The 18,315-nt window shown below is 37.2% G+C and overlaps 2 protein-coding genes across 4 annotated transcripts in view; both read right to left on the bottom strand.

Moving 5' to 3' along the window:
• Positions 1 to 340: 340 nt before the first annotated feature.
• rap2c (RAP2C, member of RAS oncogene family) lies at positions 341 to 5,792 on the bottom strand. Its single transcript, XM_014468945.2, has 3 exons — positions 4,822 to 5,792; positions 2,827 to 3,112; positions 341 to 1,496 (listed from the first exon to the last, which is right to left on the bottom strand). The coding sequence occupies exons 1-2, from the start codon at positions 5,092 to 5,094 to the stop codon at positions 2,834 to 2,836; spliced, it is 552 nt and encodes a 183-aa protein (XP_014324431.1). The 5' UTR covers positions 5,095 to 5,792; the 3' UTR covers positions 341 to 1,496; positions 2,827 to 2,833.
• A 1,321-nt stretch (positions 5,793 to 7,113) lies between these two features.
• The window catches only part of LOC102225612 (muscleblind-like protein 3), a 33,363-nt gene continuing 22,161 nt past the window's right edge, over positions 7,114 to 18,315 (bottom strand). The window contains exons 7-8 of one of the 3 annotated variants that reach the window (XM_023328219.1): positions 15,844 to 15,935; positions 13,419 to 13,519 (exon numbers count right to left, since the gene is read on the bottom strand). In XM_023328219.1, the coding sequence (XP_023183987.1) occupies positions 13,502 to 13,519; positions 15,844 to 15,935 (110 nt within the window). In that variant the 3' untranslated portion in view covers positions 13,419 to 13,501. Of the gene's footprint in view, positions 13,523 to 15,843; positions 15,936 to 18,315 lie in introns of all 3 variants that reach the window. The other 2 variants (XM_023328220.1, XM_023328218.1) reach the window with 2 other exon arrangements.

Below are 18,315 nucleotides of genomic sequence, written 5' to 3'. Positions count from 1 at the left end.
ACTTTTGCTCATCTGATGAAGTTTTCTACTTTTTTTTTATTGGCTCTAGTGGCCTTTATTTGATCGTGAATTGACAGGAAAGAGGATAATGAGAAAAGGGGAAGAAATGCGGCAAAGGTCGCAAGGCCAGGAATTGAACCTGCAACCGCCGCGTCAAAGACTAAGGTCTCTATATATGGGTTGTGCTTAACCCCAGCGCCACCACAGCACACCCACTAATTCACTTTTTAATAATATTCTAATATATTGAGTCAACTGTAGGCAGTGGAAAGGCTAATTTTTAACTCAAAATCAATTTGCTCCACTCCGACATCCGAAATAATCAGCAAGTGCTCGTGTCTCATTTAAAGATAATACTTTATCTGTGTGTCATCACAAAAACAGAAGTTCCAGCATGTTTATTTTCAAATAATTACAGTGATTTATCTTAGAGAAAATAAAAAGACAAATGACAAAAGGGTGCAGGGGGGATGAGGAGAAATTTAAGGCTCTGTTAAATTCTCTGCTTAGAAACAACAACAAAAAAGATCCCGATAACTCAGAAAAAAACTCAAGCTAGTATAAAATTAAGCTCAAAACTGGCTACCCACGTCATGTTTTAATAAATATGTTACTGTAATAAAAAGAAAAATACAAAAAGTTAGAATCAGATGAACTGCGCCAGAACTTTCACCGGACCACTTTGTAGGGGGAGTTATTTGTAACGAGAAATGAGCGCGTCCCGAACGTAAAGCGATGCGCGTTTCTCATCTCGGAGTGTTGGACTTTAGTTGTTCCAAAAACCTAAAAGAAAAAAAACAAAAAGTGGAAGCGGAAGACCGGCGTCCGGGCTAGCCTTGAGTTCAGGCCAGAAGCAGAAAAATAATGGCTCACTTTAACATTTTCACTTTGGAGCAGACGATACTCAATTGTCCGTAACGTAAATATTACCAGTTTCTCCGTTTTCACGAGGGTCTAAAACACCAAAGAGAAAAACATAGCTGAGGTTTTATGAAAAAAAACCAAAAAAAAAACAACCTCTGAGATAAGATGATCAGCACACCTGAGCAGCACACCGGTTTAAGTATGCATGCTTAAAAATCTAAATGTTCCATTATAATGAAATACTTTATCAAATTCCAAATTTCAGACATGACACAAGTAATATTAAAGAATATAATAGTGATTAAAGCAGCTTTAAAAAGATGCTGCAACCTCACAAAACACTTCTGCTTAGTATGTCAGGAAACCTCCATCTATAAGGACAAAAGAAAATATTAAAAATAATAAGACAGAAATTCACAGAGGGCTGCTCCATGGAGTCAGTCCGTATGACTGAGTTCAGGCTCGTCACGAAGGCCGTTGAGGTTGCAGCAGAAGCATCTTCCAACACTTATCAAAAATAGGTCTCTTCTGTCTCTGTGACAGAGCGTTTTACCTGAAGCGGTAAGTTTTAGTCAGCGTCAGGTTATCCTCAGGTGCTTCAAAATGCCTGCAGGGGTCCAAATGAACGGATTCTAATTAGAAAAAAGAACAGAGGAAGAGAGGAAAATAGATTAGGAAATGCAACAAGTTTGCAGCTGGAAATAGACGCCACAATGAACTTCCTGTTTTGGACCATCAGGATGTGACGCCTTCCTCTTGCTGCCGTCTCCTTTCATCGCTCTCGGCTCTACTCCTCCCTGATCTGAGCTGCTCAAATAGCCGTGTCCTCATTTCAACATACTTTCAGAGATCTTATCAAAACATGCTCAGCCAACGGACAGTAGCACCACCCACTCCCACTCTCTCTCTCACACTTATCCGTCCGCGTGTCACTTTTTCCTCTAGTTTTTCTGCACAAGCGCTGCGGGAACATTTCATCATATTTTGTAAAAATATAAATAAATCAGTGAGGATCCGACTCACTGATTTAAGACCACTATGAATGCAATTTAAGACCTGTATCACAACAGAAATGTGCAAAAAAAACCACAACTCAATATTTTACATTGTAACAATGCCGCCTTTTTTGCACAGAAGGCAGATAGCATTTTATGGGATGGCAACAGAAGTAAAGCCAGTGTGAATTTGCAAAAAAAATTAAACTCAAAAAAGCTAGCTAGCAAGTAGAGGTGCAGAAAAAAAACAAACTCTTTCAAGAATCACAATTTGTAGTCCTGAGATTTTTTTTAACATAAAAGCTAAAACCAAAACACTTAATCATTACTTCAATTTAGATTTTTATTGACAGATAAGAGAAATAAAAATGAGCACAAGCTGTAACTTTTTGCAGATTATTTATGGGACATATATTTTTGTGTGGAGAATTTAAAAAGGAAGATTTCCCTGTAAACCAAAACAAGATTCCTAGTTTTGCATATAATGTTTGAGTTATTAAACACTTTAATATTCTGTTGAATATCTGCTGTTTATTTTATTTGTGTATTTAAGTATTTTATTTACACTTTGTTGCTGATTTCAGACAGTTTTTCATTGTAAATAATTAGCTGGGATTTATATTTATTTATTTTATATTTCCTTTGATGCATTAAACATATTGAAACGTCTGATTTTGTATATATTTACATATGAATATATTATTTATTCTGATAACTGTTTATAAAGGAAAGTTTGTCAAATCCAACAATAATGTGGAATATCGTCTTTAAATCATTAGAGGTATTTAAAAATATATATTGTGATATAATTTTTAGAAATATCTAAAGCCACGACAAAACGTAAGAGCTATGATTAATGCATTTAAAGCCAATTAAATCCTTTTTAATGAATATTTGACACATCAAGGCCCAAATTTTAGGCACATGAATTCCAGACATTTTAAGGCTGCGCGGACGCCTTGCCTACCTCTTCCTCACTGCACCACGCAGGCCGTGCAGCACTGCTCCTGCTTCTCCGGCAGTGTGGAGTAGTTCATCTGTCGGACGATCTCGGCGAACAGCTCGTCCACCATCGTCTTGCTCTTGGCGGACGTCTCGATGAAAGGGCAGCCCCACTCTTGAGCCAGGGCCCGGCCGTCCGAGCCGGCGACCTCGCGCTCCGACTCCAGGTCCACTTTGTTGCCGACCAGGATCAGCGGCACTTTCTCGAAGCGCTTGACTCGCACTATTTGGTCTCGCATCGGCCTGATGTCCTGGAAAACACATGAAGAAGAAGTTTAAAGGTTTAAAAGTGGTCTGATTTTCATCAGGTTACATTTAAAAAAAACAAAAAACTCATCAGCTCCACTGTTTTATTGTTAAATATTAGATTAATATGTTTTCATGTTAAATATTTTCATCTCACTAATTCTTATTTTTTAAAAACTATTTAATAAAGGCTGCAGCTAACAACTATTTCATTTATTGATTAATCAATTGATTATTCTGATGATTCATCGGTTAAAAATTTGGCACATTCTGCTGATTTTTCACTTAAGCTTTTTTATGCAATATTAGAAATACACTAAAAGGTGCAAATAAATGAACATATAATGTAATGCCTTTTTCAAATTAGAAAAATAAATATATTCTTGCCTAAAATGCAACACAGCATTCCTTTAGTGAATGCTTGATCATTTTTAGCAAAGGATGCATTTCCAGCTAAAAAAATATTATCATGTGAAAAGCTCAGCCCTTTCTGCTTGACTAAACATCAATCTTTTTACATGTTGATGTTGGAAGTATTTTTTTTAGCAGCAGATTAATTTTTTGCTACAAATAATAAAGTGTTCACTAAAGGAATGATGTGTTATTGCTTTTTCAGAAACAAACTGTTTATTTTTTTCTTCAACAAAAGACCTGAATAATTTATTGACATCTTTTTATGTATTTTAAAACTGTATAAGTTAAGCTTTAGATGTTGAATGAAAAATCTGCAGAATGTGCCAATTTTAAAAATTTGATTTCTCAATTAATCATCAGAATAATCAATACAAGTCTTGATAACTAAAATAACCGCTAGCTACAGCTGTAAAATAGAGATGAAGGCGAGATTAATGACATGGTCTGGATAAGAAATAAGAGAGAAATGATTATTAAACATTATTATGTTCTGTCATTAAACTGCAATTTTATTCTGTTGAATTTGAACAACATTTACCATCTTTAAAGTGATTGGTTGTGAATGTTTTATAGAATAATGAATATAAAATTGGTCTGATAAAGAAGTTAAATGAACAGCAAGAGAGCACTACTGCTGAGTAAAAACAGACAAGAGCACAAAACTTATCAGTACAATTAGCAATATTAATTATTTCATTTATCTACCAAATTTTCCACATATTCCACTTCTTTTGGAAAGCTAATACTGAAGTAAACCCATTTAATTTAAGCTCCAAAACACTTTGATTACTTAAATAAATGTGTTATGAAAGAAATGTATAAAATTTGTTACTATGCATTTAAATTTTTCAGGAGTTGGTGTTTCTGTTTAAGCTGTCTTTTAGAGATGATTTAATCTCTAAAAGAGAGATGAAATCTCTCTAAGAGATAAAATTATGGTTTATAACAACAGAGTGTCTTCAGAACCGCTGTAATACAGACTGCTACAAGAGATCCTTGCTGCCCACAGCTCTCGGGATCCTCAACTTGATACATCGTTTAATTTCCCTTTGGGATTAAAACTATATTTTTAAATCTTTTAAATAATTATGAGAATATCCTAAAAAATTGGTATTGGCCAGAAAAAGGCTGATCTGTGCGTCCTTAACTGCAATGACAGGATGTTGTTTTGTCAGTAGATGTTGGGAATTATCCTACTTTTTTCTGTACATGTGGTCAGTTTCAACATATATATTCAAATAATTCACAATTACTGAGTCTGTATGGATTAATTATCAGCATACATGGCTGTCCTGCTTACCTGGAAGGACTGCTGGTTGACCAGGCTGTAGACCAGGATGAAACCCTGGCCGTTTTTGATGTACAGGTCTCTCATGGAGGCGAACTGCTCCGTCCCCGCCGTGTCCAGGATCTCCAGCACGGAGGGCGACGAGTCCACCTCGATCTCCTTCCGGTAGAAGTCCTCGATGGTCGGGTCGTACTTCTCGATGAAGGTGCCGGTGACAAACTGCACGGTGAGCGCGGACTTGCCGACGCCGCCGCTGCCCAGCACGACAACTTTGTATTCTTTCATTGGGGCGGTGGAGGCTGGCTAACGACGCAGCTATACTCCCTCCATAAACGCTGCTCAGGCCCGAGGAAACTGCTAACAAGTAAAAACGAAATAAAATCAGCCCTGCTCACTCACATAAACCCCACTCCGACACTCATATTTGTTTTCCCGTCTTTCTTTCTTTCTGGCCTGTGAGCGACTGAAAGTTGATGTCGGTTAACTCCGATGTTAGCTCACGGTGAAGCTAGCTCCTGTCTGGCTGACTTCCAGCTGAGCCATCCCGGAGCTTCGAGCCTTCACAGCCGATCGGATGCAACTCTCAAGTCGGCCTGGACTCGCCGGAGAACTCGCCGCCTATCTACAGACAGCAAGTCACGGTGATCCGCGTTTAGCCTCCCCTAACCACAGCATGCCACTTCCCTCACCCACACATCAACCCTCCGGTGTCGCAGCGCTGCTTACGTCCGGGGTCCAGTCTGGGGCCTGGTTCTGGTTCCGGACCCGGCCCGACAATTTGGCAGCTTCGCGTCCTATCGACTAAGGATTTGTGCAGTTTTCCAGCGGTCCATTAGCTGCGGGTTTTTAGCTTCTTCGGCCTTTGTTGGGCTTAGTGTGGAGGAGTTTTTTCCAGGAGAAGGAAAATCTTTTTCCTCCAACTGGTTTCCTGAAGCTAACAGTCTGCTTCCGCATAGAGGCAGATTTCACAATAAAAGCCTCTGCAGACCTTCGTGCCGAGTTGCCCATTACACCGGAAGTTGGGACGCTGATTTGAGAATGACGTCACCCCCAACATAACTTGGGATTTGCTATTTATGCGAACTTTAATTAGAGATACAAGCTACATACAAGCTAGATACAAGATTTCTGAACTACATTTGTAGTTCAGAAATGTCCTACAAATGTAGTACAGAGACTTTTTTCTGACTATAAAAATAAAGAAACTACAACTTCTGAGTATAAGTGAACCACGACACATAAAAAGACACACAAAGTATTACAATGGATCCAAATTAACCGTGTTCTAGTTGCCAGTCTGTACCAATAATTTTAAGTCAGATCAGATTGACTGAGCCAATCAATCTCACTGATTTATGATTGAGGGTTAGTGAAAAACTTCCAACTTTCCCTCTTGATTTCTGGTTTCTGGGGATATTCCAGTTGATTTTTATGACTCAGAACTAAAATGTCCCAACTTCTAAGCAAAAACAGATTCCAGTATTGCAGGGGAAATCTAAGATCACATCTGGGTTTGACACCAGTAAAAAGTCAGAAAAGTAGAGCTTTTAGCCATTGCTGCTAGGTGACCAGGCTAACGTCAATTAGAAATACAATGAAACATTTTATGCCCTTAACACTGTAGTTGAATTTTTATATCTAATTGATGGAAATGATTGATGGGAAATCTTTGACTTTTCCATCTTTTGGTGCAGTTCCAGTTGATTTTGCTAATTGAGAACCAAAGCATTCCAAAGTATAAGTACAAATATGTTGTACTTGTAAATTGCCACACTACCTCAGAAGTCTAATGTCTATGTCAAGTCACACCAAATTTATGCATGTTCGTGTTGCAATAAAGTTGCTAATTGTTATGCTGTGCTTGATTTGCATCAAAACTTGGATGAAGGAATTGCATCACACTCAAATTCAACATCTTCTGGTTGCTTGTTGAAAAAAACAAACTAAACAGTGGAACTGGGCTGAACACTCATCCCTGAGGAACTCCTGAGCTAAGTTTGAGGACGAAGCTTGACATTATGTGCAAATGACATCATTGATTTTTTAAAATGTTACATTTTGAAGTGTAACATTCACCCATACATATTGTATACACAGTACACTCTTTTTTATTATATCTGAAGTGGTGTGGATCAAGGCTTATTACTATCAACAACTAATCATTATAAGAATGTCAGACTCCTTGGATGCTAAAAAAAACCCCAATTATTGATGATTAAAATTTTTGGGCAGCGCTGTAAATATCAGATCATCTGCATGTAAAGCAAGCAGATAAACAGTGAAAACCACAAGACTGCAAGAGGATTACCATGATGTGTTTTATTTAAGGTCAAACAGAAACAGCAGAACTGATTATAGGCACATTAACTCTCAATACCTATACAGTGCAAAGTAAATTTGCGTGGAGCACAGCAGCACATACAAGCACCACAAGCAGAAAGCCGAATGAAACAATAAATGAGTTAGAAACAGCAGTCAGTCTGTCCTAAAGCGTCCGGGAAAGATTTTCTTATGGCTTAGTCCTCAACAGCTTTAGGCCTTCTTCGTCTCCAACAGGCCGACATTCAGTCTGTGATTTTTGTACTTAACTTATACCAAAACGCGATGATGCACAGACAAGACTTAGAAAAAAAACACCCATACACACATTCAGTTTACCGTTGTTTGTGAATTTAACAAAAAAATACACTTTGTACTATGAAGGCACAATAACAGCAAACAGACAATACATAAACTTGAGAAATTATTCACCTGTAAGTGGTAAAAATAACAAAAAAAAGCCCCAGGGTGAAGACGCTGAGAGTATGAAAAGAACCATTGAAGCTTCAGGGAGTTTGCTTGGATCAGAGATCCATTTCAACACTCAGCAGTCGCAGGGCTGTGAACCAATTCAGCTGCATGACTCAATCAATCCACAACATGGACCGGAGCCATGGTAACAAAATCACTTGCTCCAATAGCAACGCAAACGCTTGACATGTCAGTTTCTGATAAAATCATGTCTGTGTAAGAATGCTTCTGCAGAAGTAAAGTCAGAATTTCAAATTTAAACCCTGTAAGCACATCCGGCACACGCTCTCCTCTTATTTTCTTTCTGCTCATCCTATTTTTTTCTTTCCTTCTGGCTATTTTCAGCTTCAGGAGGTGATTTTCCTACATGTTGTAAATAACGACATGGATTTAAGGGCAAAGATGGCACTGATCTCCTAAAGTTATTGCAGACTTTGTGGTTATCCACTTGTTCTTTTCAATGTTAGAGAATAATGAAAGAAATATTTCTCCGGAGCAAACCAAACAGTTTACAGTTGACACAGTTTAATACGTGTCATCACCAACACACAAACAAAAGGACAGATACCTCAATTGTTTTCACACTGTAATAAAACAATAGACTCACCGCTAACAATACGCTGATTGGTTATTTTTAATCATCTCTTTTATCTGTATTATTCAAAATAAATTTGGAGTATTTATGTACATAAGTGCAAACGAGGTGAACATTACACATTCTTGTACATGTTAGTCAGGACTGACATCACCCAGCACAGCTGGACATCAACATCAAGAGACTTCTGGACTATTTTTGGCCCAAACTGAAACACAACTTGCCAACAAAAGCTCTGCAGCGACAGACTGTTTGGTTTGCAGAAGGTGAATTAGTTTGACTTTACAGTTTGTCCAAAAAGCCTCTTTACCTAACTGACAGAAACGTGTTTGCTTTAAAAGTCCTTTCTTGTTTCTGAAAAAACCATAATGTACAAGAAGACAAACAATTTATGGTCAACAAAAGCAAACAAAATAAAACCTGACCTGACTTTGGAAATCACAAGGATTTAAGCGGTCTATATAAAATGTTCAAGCACAATACAAGCTAATTAGACATTCCTTTTCTCAAATAAAACAGGTAATTAAGTTTATAAGAATAAAAATGATATAATAATAGAAAGGTAGCCATGTTGTCATTTTCTTGCCATTGATTTTTCATTTATATTATTTTGCAGTTTGGGGTGAATTAGTTTTTAAAATATAAGGGGTGACATTTATTTAAATGTGTCACAGCTTCAAATGTGGTCAGAAAAGTAGATCACCAAGTAGTAAATTCAAGCAGTCTATATTTAATATTTCATTTGATGTTTTGTCATTCAAGATGAATCATTGGAAAGAAATACAGCAAGACCCCAAGAAACTGAAGTCAGTGAAGGTAGTCTGAAGCTAGGTTAGCAAGAGGAGTGAGTTTTTTACTTTCTTGGCATGAAAATCAGTTTTTCTCAGCTGTTTTTGTTTACTTCAGAATGATCTATGAAACTATTAAACTGCTCATTTTGAGGTAATAGGCTTGTAAAGTACATCCAGTTTGATTCGCTGTGCAGACTTGCAGCACCAGCCACAATTATTGGCACAAAATCCTTGAAGTAAATCCTCGTTTTGGAGACTTTGTGAGGCCAAAATGTACTGATTTCCTCAAACAGTGAGCTTTGGGGATTTTCTTATCTTCTTTACTGTCCTGTGACTTGTCATCAATCCAAGTGTTTCCAACGTTTAACCATTTTTCTGACAGTAAATATGAGCTAATTTAGGAGAAAAGCTACTTTCTTGTAGCCATTCCTGTCTTCTTCCAATACACAACAACTTCATTTGAGCGGCATGTTCTCTTGTTTTTCCCATGTTAAACAGTGGCTAAAAGTGACACTTGTCACTTTAACATCAGCAAAAAAGATGTTTTTAATTGACTTAAAAATATATAAAATAACAAATTACAGCTATTTCATAGGAAATCATAAAGGTAATAATAATAGTGACTGTTAAAAAACTAAAAGCACTTAAATTAAAGGAATAATTTTTCTAAAGTTTCTAGTTGAAAATTGTGACATCTTTTAACACAGGTCTCAACAATTGTGGAGGGTGCTTTTTATTTACTTTAGTTAGTGCGTTTTATTCCTCAAATAATAAAAATATCATCATTATAGAGCTGAGAAGACACTGTTCAATTTGACAGCTTAAGGTCAGTTTAATCCAAGTAAATTAAAACATATTACTTAAAAATTAGAAACATTTACTGAACATTTTTACTGAAAGTTTGTGTTTCTCTGTCAAATGTAAATGTGGGAAACTAATAAGGATCATTCAGTGTTTATGGGCTAAAAATCAGAAGGAAATTGCAGTTTTTCTGCAGTTTCTCTGTCATCTGCCTCATAAGACGGGAAAAGAAAAGAAAGAATAAAAATGAAAAAATTAATGAATGGAGAATGTGAAAGCTGCAGAGCTGCATGAACTGAATTTTATATTAGAAAAAAGTGTGCCACATTGACTTTCTCTTTGCCTATCAAATATGTAGTTTTGTTTTTAGTGCACCTTTTCCCACATTAAAAACAGATAGAAAAAACAAGCTCCATTAAATATGGGACCAACCAAAGAAAACATGCTTGAAATGAAGTTTTAGACTTATACATAATTTTGTATAGACGCATGTAAGTTTTTGAGCATCCACAACTTCACATTTAAATTTAGTCTTAGTTTTGGCAATTAAACATTTAATTAAAGTCTGACCTGCAAAGCAAAGTTCAAAGAGAGACGTGTGAGTTGACAGAAATAAACTTTGGACACGTTTCCAAAAAAAGTTTCTTACAGATACATAACCTGTTTACGTCTTTATAATTAGTGTTCTCTAAAGAAATTATTTTCTGCTGCATTTGCACCTCAAACAGCACAACTCTGATCTAAATTTTCTAAAGGTGAAAAATATTTCTGTTTGTAGCCACACCACGTAATGACATTAAATATAAATCTATATAACAATACATACATTTCTATACATCGTAACACAGTATCATCATGGTACCTCTGAAATAGTTTATATATGGTGATAGTAACATTTCAGCATGCCTGTTGTTCAGGGGGGCACATGTATAGTTTTTTTGCATTAGGTACATTCACAACACATCAACATTATTCTAAAATGGAAATGCTGGAACATCTGCAGCACTTAAAACCAACTAAATTTGTGTGAAATTAATATTCTCACATTTGACCCCCACCACTCACCTCACTGGTTTATGTATTTATTACACTGACAATAAGACAGCACAGCTGTCTCTGAGAAGAAACTAGACGTGGTTTCGTACAACATTAACAATGTACTAAATGAGCGATGCATCTTTGAGCACTCGTAGTTCTTACAGTGTTTCGACAGTGATGGTTTAAGGAGACTTGAAAGAGGCACATTTGAACTTGAATGAAAATGCTTACTGCCCACTTTTCCAAGTTCAGTCTCACAACAAAGAAAGCAGTTCATTTCAGTGAAAATAACAGGTGTGTTTGTATTTTTTTACCCCTAAAGTCTGATTTATTTCTTCCATTTTCTACCTCTTCTTATCATTCAACTCTGATGACTTCTGACAGAAAGAACACAGCAGTAGAAAAGGTGATGATATAAAGTCGGACACGACATTTTCAAGTTCTAAGATTTCTCCCTGAAGTGCCTTTAAACAATAAATCTTGTGCCACTTATTTACTTAAAAAGCAGCTTGAAACTAATAGTACCACAAAGAAATTTCTTTTTTAAGATGGATCTCTGCGTTCAACATTTGCACATTATTTGTATGAATTAACTTGGGTATTGCGATAAATGGGCAACTTCTTGCATATACAGACTTTAGGCACAACATTAGGAAACAGATCCAGCTTCCGCCTTGTGCAATGGCTGACATCAGATGGGAAGAAAAGGTGTCAGTGTTAACAGTTTGCAATATTTGAGCTGACTCAGGATTATAATCAATTTATTATAAGATTTATGTAGAAGACAGAAACAATTATGAGTTCGTTAAATCAAATACTGAAAGAATGAAAACAAACAAACCCTTTCTTTTTAGTTGTTGCACTATAAAACCCCACAAACAGAATAGATCCGGCAATAATTATTTAAGGCAGTTTGTTTTTCAAGACCAAAGTCCGAATCCCCCCTTCACGCTGGACTAAGATCGGACATCAACGTTCAGTATTGTGGGATTGATAAGGAGGATATAATTAAGAACATGATGGTTAAAATCATCAGCGTTATTGTGACACTATTGGCAGAAAAGTGTATCACTAGCTACAACCAATTCCTGCTAGCAAATAGGCTTCTTCACTAAACTACTGCAGCCAGTTGTGACAAGGGGCGCACCACCTCCAAATTGTGTCTATCCTCATTTGTGCTTGTTGCTGGCTCCAATTTAAACTAAACATTGGTACAAATTTGGCCTCAAAGTTCACACTGTCGATATCGATGAACACATGTTAGCATTTTGGATGAGATTTTTTGCTAACAAACTCTAACTTTTATGAAATAGTAAATGTTAGGTATATCGCAAGTAATAATTGTTTTTTAATTTCATAGTAAGCACCTTTTCCTCAAATTTTTGCTTTCTGTTAGAGCTCTGTTTGTCCGTAAATAGTAATGATATAATTATCCTAGATTGAATTAAAGGTCAGAGAATTAAACTCTGTCTTCTCTCCCAGATTACACCAAATCTGTATTGAAATGCCTGTAATATTAAGGGGCCCCCAAATCACATTTTGCTTTAGGCCCCCTCCAAAAAACCTAGGACTGGCCCTGGATTGAATTTTGTCCCAAATGTTTTATTGTAGGCTGGTCTTAATCTGGTGTGAAGGGGGTCTAAAAACCTCCTATCTGCCTCTTAAAAGTTATACTGAATGCAACCTAATTTCACATGTTTAATGATGCCTCAGTTGGTGCTTTAATCCAGATAACAATATTTAAAATCAGGCAAAAACCTTTGAATCCCGCAAATTCCTGAAACCCAACTGTTAACACCTTCATTGTTTAATACAATCGTCCCTTGTTAGCAGCCACTCGCTGATATGCAGCAAACTTGAAATTGGTATTGCCTTTAATTTCACATGTGGACATCTCTTTAATTGTTGCTGTTTAGTTTTTTTTTAAATCCTTTTTAGAAACCAGGTCTTCTCTGCAGCTCAGCAGGAAAAACTCAAAGGCACAAACAAATTAACAGCTTCTTTCTGACGTTTCATCAGGCATCGGATGAGAATAAACTGAATGATACACAACACATGGTACAACACATACTAGATTTGTAGCCGTCTTGAAACATAAATGTTCACATGTTATGAAACATTCTTTCATTTTTAAAACAAGTCATGGTTGAAGACCAGCAGCAGGTCCGTTTGCAGCTCCAATGTTCTGAGTATCCAGAATGAACTTTTCTTACTTTGGATCGGTCAGGTGTGTTGGGCTGCCTCAGGTAATGGCTGCAACCCATAAAGGGCTTTTAGTCTTGAATGTGTGTGTGCGTGTGTGTGTGCGCACGTTTAAGGTGTGGTGTGTGTATGGCTGTCAGAACGAGGGAGCTCTATTGCTCATCACGTCAGGATGCATCGTTACAGCTGCAGTGAAGCAGCTTTAAGTTCAGGCTCGTATTGCGTGAACCATTGCAGCTTTTTTTAAATTTTATTTTATAAACATTGTATAAGAAGTTTCACACTGACACTCGGTCGGTGCGCACTGTGGGCGAGGCACATGTTTGCTGCAGAGCTGCAGGTTTTCAGGGACTCTAACTGGGGTTTCGTGAAAGGCTTACTGAGTTTATTCCCACTGGAGCCGCCACCAGCAGTTTGGGGACGGGGCAGAAATGGTTTTCCATGGGAACGCACTGCAGCTCCACCGGGTCAGGGGTCAGAAGCTCGGAGGAGTCTACTGAAAGAAGCAGAAAGCAAAGAAATTGGGAGCAATGAGATTTAGTGATTATGTGCATTTGTGAAGCTTTAACTGCATCTGGTGGTCATACAGGTGTTGGCTGGTTTCCTGCAAGTGTACCAATGTGTTTCCATTGAACTTTTAGTTGCGCAAATTGGAATTACAAAATTTAATTTGCTTAATGGAGACATGGCAATTTTAATAAAAATCAAGTTTTAGATAAAAAGGTTTTGAGCTAGGAGGAGGCGGTTTGTCAGCTGTATCAAAATTAGTGTCTTTTTGTCGCATCACACGAGTCACATGATCAGCAACCGGAAAAGATGAAGAAGATGACAGGAAGTGGTAGGAAGATGATGGTTTTTTAATGACTTATTGCTTGAATAAACTTATTCATGAGTCATTTTACTTGTATTTCTTATTTAATGGAAGCACCACAATTGTGAAATTGTGGGGATTTTTTTTACATTCGTGGAATATCGACATAATACGTCATAAAACTTGATACAATGAGACCAAGCAGTCACGGTGGCAGAACCAAAGAACCGCACACTGCTCTGAACTCTGGCTACGTTCACACAGCAGGTCTTGATGCTTACTTCCAAGTTTTTGTTGAAATCAGATTTTTCATTTTTTTGCATAATTGTTCATACTGCTGAATGATGCGACTAATCAGATTTTTGTGTGAATGTTTTACGACCCCAAAGCAACCCACATGCGCAGAAGAGGAACTTAAACGTGACACAGCAGCAAATCTTTTCATGGAAGTGATAATGGACGGAGCCGTTTATGGATCAATTTTAAAAGTCTTTACAGGAACGAGAGCTGACAGGATTGTCACAAAATCATTACACAAACAAAGGAAGCTAATAAAAATAAAGCACAACTAATAGTGATCGCCATTTGTGGAGAATTGACAGCAATGTCTGTAGAGAAATCTGTCTGGATGTTCAGTCAGAGTCAAGAGTGGAACAGACGACTTTTATAAGTTAATAATTATGACTTTTTCAACCAAATCTGAGTGACTTGTGCTTTTTGACTGATACGCTTTGGATTTTTAGTGGTGTTCATATTTTTATAGATCTTTTCTTATGTATTACTTTAGCTATTTTGTTTTATTCATGTTCAGTCCAGTACATGAGCATTTACAAATTTTTGTTTTTGGTTTGTAAAATGAATTAAGTCAAGCATAAAAATGCCAAAAACTCAAGTGATGAGTCACTTTTGCTTACATACAACAGATGACTTAGTTAATGTTGAACAGGATTTTTGGGTCTTATTAAAGGCAGGTTGTAACAAGAACATTACTTTAAAAAAAGTTTTTTCTTGGCTAAAAACTTGGCATACAGTCGATGGTTGACAGAAAGATGAGGAAGGATGACGGCGCTTAGTTACACTTCCTCTTTTTATATAAGTAGTCAGAGCTTACTCACAATAATGTCAGATAAACGGACATGATTGTCAAACTTCCAAGAAATCTCTTGAAAGATCTTCAGAAAACCTGGAGAAATATAGATCAAGAACGCTTTAAAAAATGTGGTAACGTACATCTCATCCTTAAACATTTGGACAATAATATAGTTTTAGATTTAGAAATTATTTTAAGTAAATAAGCAGGCAGATAAAAATAAAAATCCATTTTGGAAATGATGCTACTTTTATTTAAGAGACAATGTGCAGTGCCGTGCAAAAGTATTTCATTTAGTTGAATTTATGTTTAGATTTTATCACGTTACAAAGACAAACCTTAATGTATATTCTTAGGATTTCATGTCATAATCAGCCACAGACACGAGGTAGTGGAAAGAAAATGCTACCTGGTTTTCACTTTCTCCTATTCCCAAATAAAACTACACATAACCTCAGCTAAAATAGACATTTTCTGTGGAGGACTGGGAGATTTTTAGAGAACATTTTGAACAAAGAGAATCATTCAAGAGTTAAGATTCAGGTTGTTACTTTAAATTTAGGCAAATCTTGATAAGATGAAGCAAAGAATCGAAAGTCTACATCAACTAAAAGATGTCATTTCTCAAGAAAATGAGCAATGTTTCTGTTGAGGTTTAATGAAACCCTTTTAGGTCACAGAGTAAGATACAGTAGATGTGATGTGGTTAAAAAAAATCTAAGAGACTTCCTCATAAAATAGTTTCCCACTTTAAGAATTTCCTGTTTTAATTGGCTCGTCTGACAAAAGACTAAAAAGGGACGACAGATGAAATGTGAACAGAACTCAGTACAAGCAGATGGTTTCTTTAACTAAATAAAAAGAGACAGTGAGCTACAAAGCTAAAATAAAACAGAACTGAAATGAAAGAGCAAACCTGATTCGAGGCGGCGGATTCAGCGAAAGGAACATTGGTGACGGGGGTCGAGGCCGACGAAACAGTGGAGGTGGCACCGTGCATCATGGGAACTTTAATTCAGGCGAGTCAGACAAAAGACAGAGGACGGGGAATGTGGGAAGGGAAGGAGGAGGAACAGGTATGATATGGTTATCATGGCAAAAAGTGCAGAATAAAATAAAAAAATAAAATCATGGGATATAAAGTGATGAAGATGAATTTAAACGGATATCAGGAGACATGCAAACAAAAGAAGAGAAAGAAAAATACATATTTCATTAGCTAACCACTTATCAAATAAAATACTAACCAACAAATAGTTAACCCAACAAGGAGGTACACGACCATACAATCTGATCAGACTGGAGAATCTGATAATTGTATTCAATGAACTGGGTATGAATATGGAAAAAAGGCCACTAAAAATACAGATTTTCAGCTAAAAGACAATGTAAAGATGATCTGTTTGGCTTCTTCTGGTGCAGAATTATGATGCATGTCTCATGTCAGTTATGTAAAGTCAGATAAGATAAAACATGGGAACTTTAATTCAGACTGCAGACAGTCAGAACATCTACAATCAGATCTGAAAACAAATAGATAAGTATCCAATTTAGTATTACACATGGAAATGGCAAAAATCAGATTTTTGCGGGAGTGAAAATATTGAGTTGAACCGTTCAAAGTGCTGTGAAAAAGTTGGATATGCGTCATATTTGTCTGCTGTGTGAACATATGTTAACTATAGTGCTGATTATCATACAATGCTGGATGTGCAACAAGTCCAGTTGTGAAATCTCATCACTAGTTACGGTGTTTTCATGAAGATTCATTTCCATTGGGAACCAAAAGCGCAATATTTGTTACAATTTTAGCTTGTGTGGTTCTTTATCACTGCACTGTGTCAAACCAACCGAACACTTTGAACGACCTGTTCCCCTGCTCGCCTGTGGGGGCGCTGCACCAAAACCCAACGAAGGAAACAACACAAGACCTCTAAAGAAGACAGTTTCTTCTTCTAGAAATGCAAACAAAAATGGAGTAGCACCAGAGTTTTGCAGTTGTGGGATTTCTCTTTTGTCTTTGGTAAAAAACTACAAGCAATTTCTCCTGCTAGCGCTAGACTCAATGTTTGTTTTGGTTGTTATTACCCAGAATGCCCGGCTGGCGCTGTAGTCCACTTCCTGCTTTAGGAGCAGTTTCCGGTCTGCTTAGCGTTCTTACATACCAAACAGAGTTCACTTCAACCAAACCAAGACCGAGGTTTTTAGACGGACCAGAGTTTGCTTGTTCGTCCCAAATTAAAGTTTGATTGTGCATTCAAACCTCCACAAACAAACCGGACTTTCTAGACTTTCTAAACAGAGCTGGTGTGAATGCACCCTAAATATTTCAGCTCCAGCTGTTAGTGGTGTTAGTTAGGGGTCTTCAGATGAGCTGCTCAATCCAACCCTTACGTCATCAAGTCATTAAAGTTTGGAGGCTCTGGACTACAGAAGAATGGAGGAGTGTTCCCTGGCATGACGAAGCTTGCTTCAGTCTGACAATGCCATGGGCGAGCCTCATCTGGCAGCAGCACTTGCCCGGCTGCATTGCATCAAAGGAGCAGCTTACCAACATTTCTTTAGAGAATTTTATGCTCCCAGCTTTGAGGGAGCAGTTTGGGGATGGGCTCTTCATGTTCCTACAAGAGCACAAACTAAAGACAATGAGAGAATCTGATGTGGAGGAAATGATCTGGTCTGCATAAAAGAGTAACTTGGAGATGAATTAAAGTGAGCCGGACTTCGTTGTCAGATATACCTTTAAACAAACTCAGAAAACCTTGTGGAAAACCTTTTGAAAAACAGCAAAAGATGTTATAGCTGCAAAGTGTCGACCAACATCATATTAAACCATAAAAATTGAATGGAATGGCCAGCATGAACGCAGATTAGTGAATACTTGTAGGAATAAAGTGTATTCCTCACTGTGACGATTCATTTACCAAAGATAACACCAGAATTAAAAATAAAACTAAACAGCTAGTAGAAGCACCTTTAGTCTTTAAAGTAGTTGTTTTACTTTATGACTTCATCAGTCTCATTTTTAGCAGCATTGGGTTATTGCTTAAATGACTTGTCAGTTTCAGCTGTCAGAGAATTTCATATTTGACTCCACAGGACTTTGGTATACAGACGAGTTCATGGTCAGGGCTGGAGCAACAAAACAAGCCCAAATCATCAGTCATCCACTACCGTGCTTGACAGTTGCAACAGGTTTTCTCCAGTTTGTAAGTTTCCTCTACTGAGCTTTAACACTTAACATGCTTCCTGAGGCCTGCAGAGTCCAACATGTCACTGTGACTTCAGAGTCAATCTGCTGGTGCATGCCCTCCTGCGAAGACTGGAAACTATCATAAATGTTAATCTATCTCATTGTAAAATTATAATGTTCAAATTGTTTGGAAAT

Source organism: Xiphophorus maculatus, chromosome 23 (genome assembly GCF_002775205.1).
Source record: "Xiphophorus maculatus strain JP 163 A chromosome 23, X_maculatus-5.0-male, whole genome shotgun sequence".
In the NCBI taxonomy this organism is placed as follows: domain Eukaryota; kingdom Metazoa; phylum Chordata; class Actinopteri; order Cyprinodontiformes; family Poeciliidae; genus Xiphophorus; species Xiphophorus maculatus.
The sequence above is the reverse complement of the archived record's forward strand: the minus strand, read 5'-3'. Positions and strand labels throughout refer to the sequence as shown.

What these genes read in the sequence shown, in the direction of transcription:
- rap2c (XM_014468945.2), bottom strand. Translation starts at nt 5,094, where the DNA reads ATGAAAGAATACAAAGTTGTCGTGCTGGGCAGCGGCGGCGTCGGCAAG. An exon ending in TCAACCAGCAGTCCTTCCAG is followed by an intron (nt 3,113 to 4,821) that starts GTAAGCAGGACA and finishes TGTGTTTTCCAG; the next exon opens with GACATCAGGCCGATGCGAGA.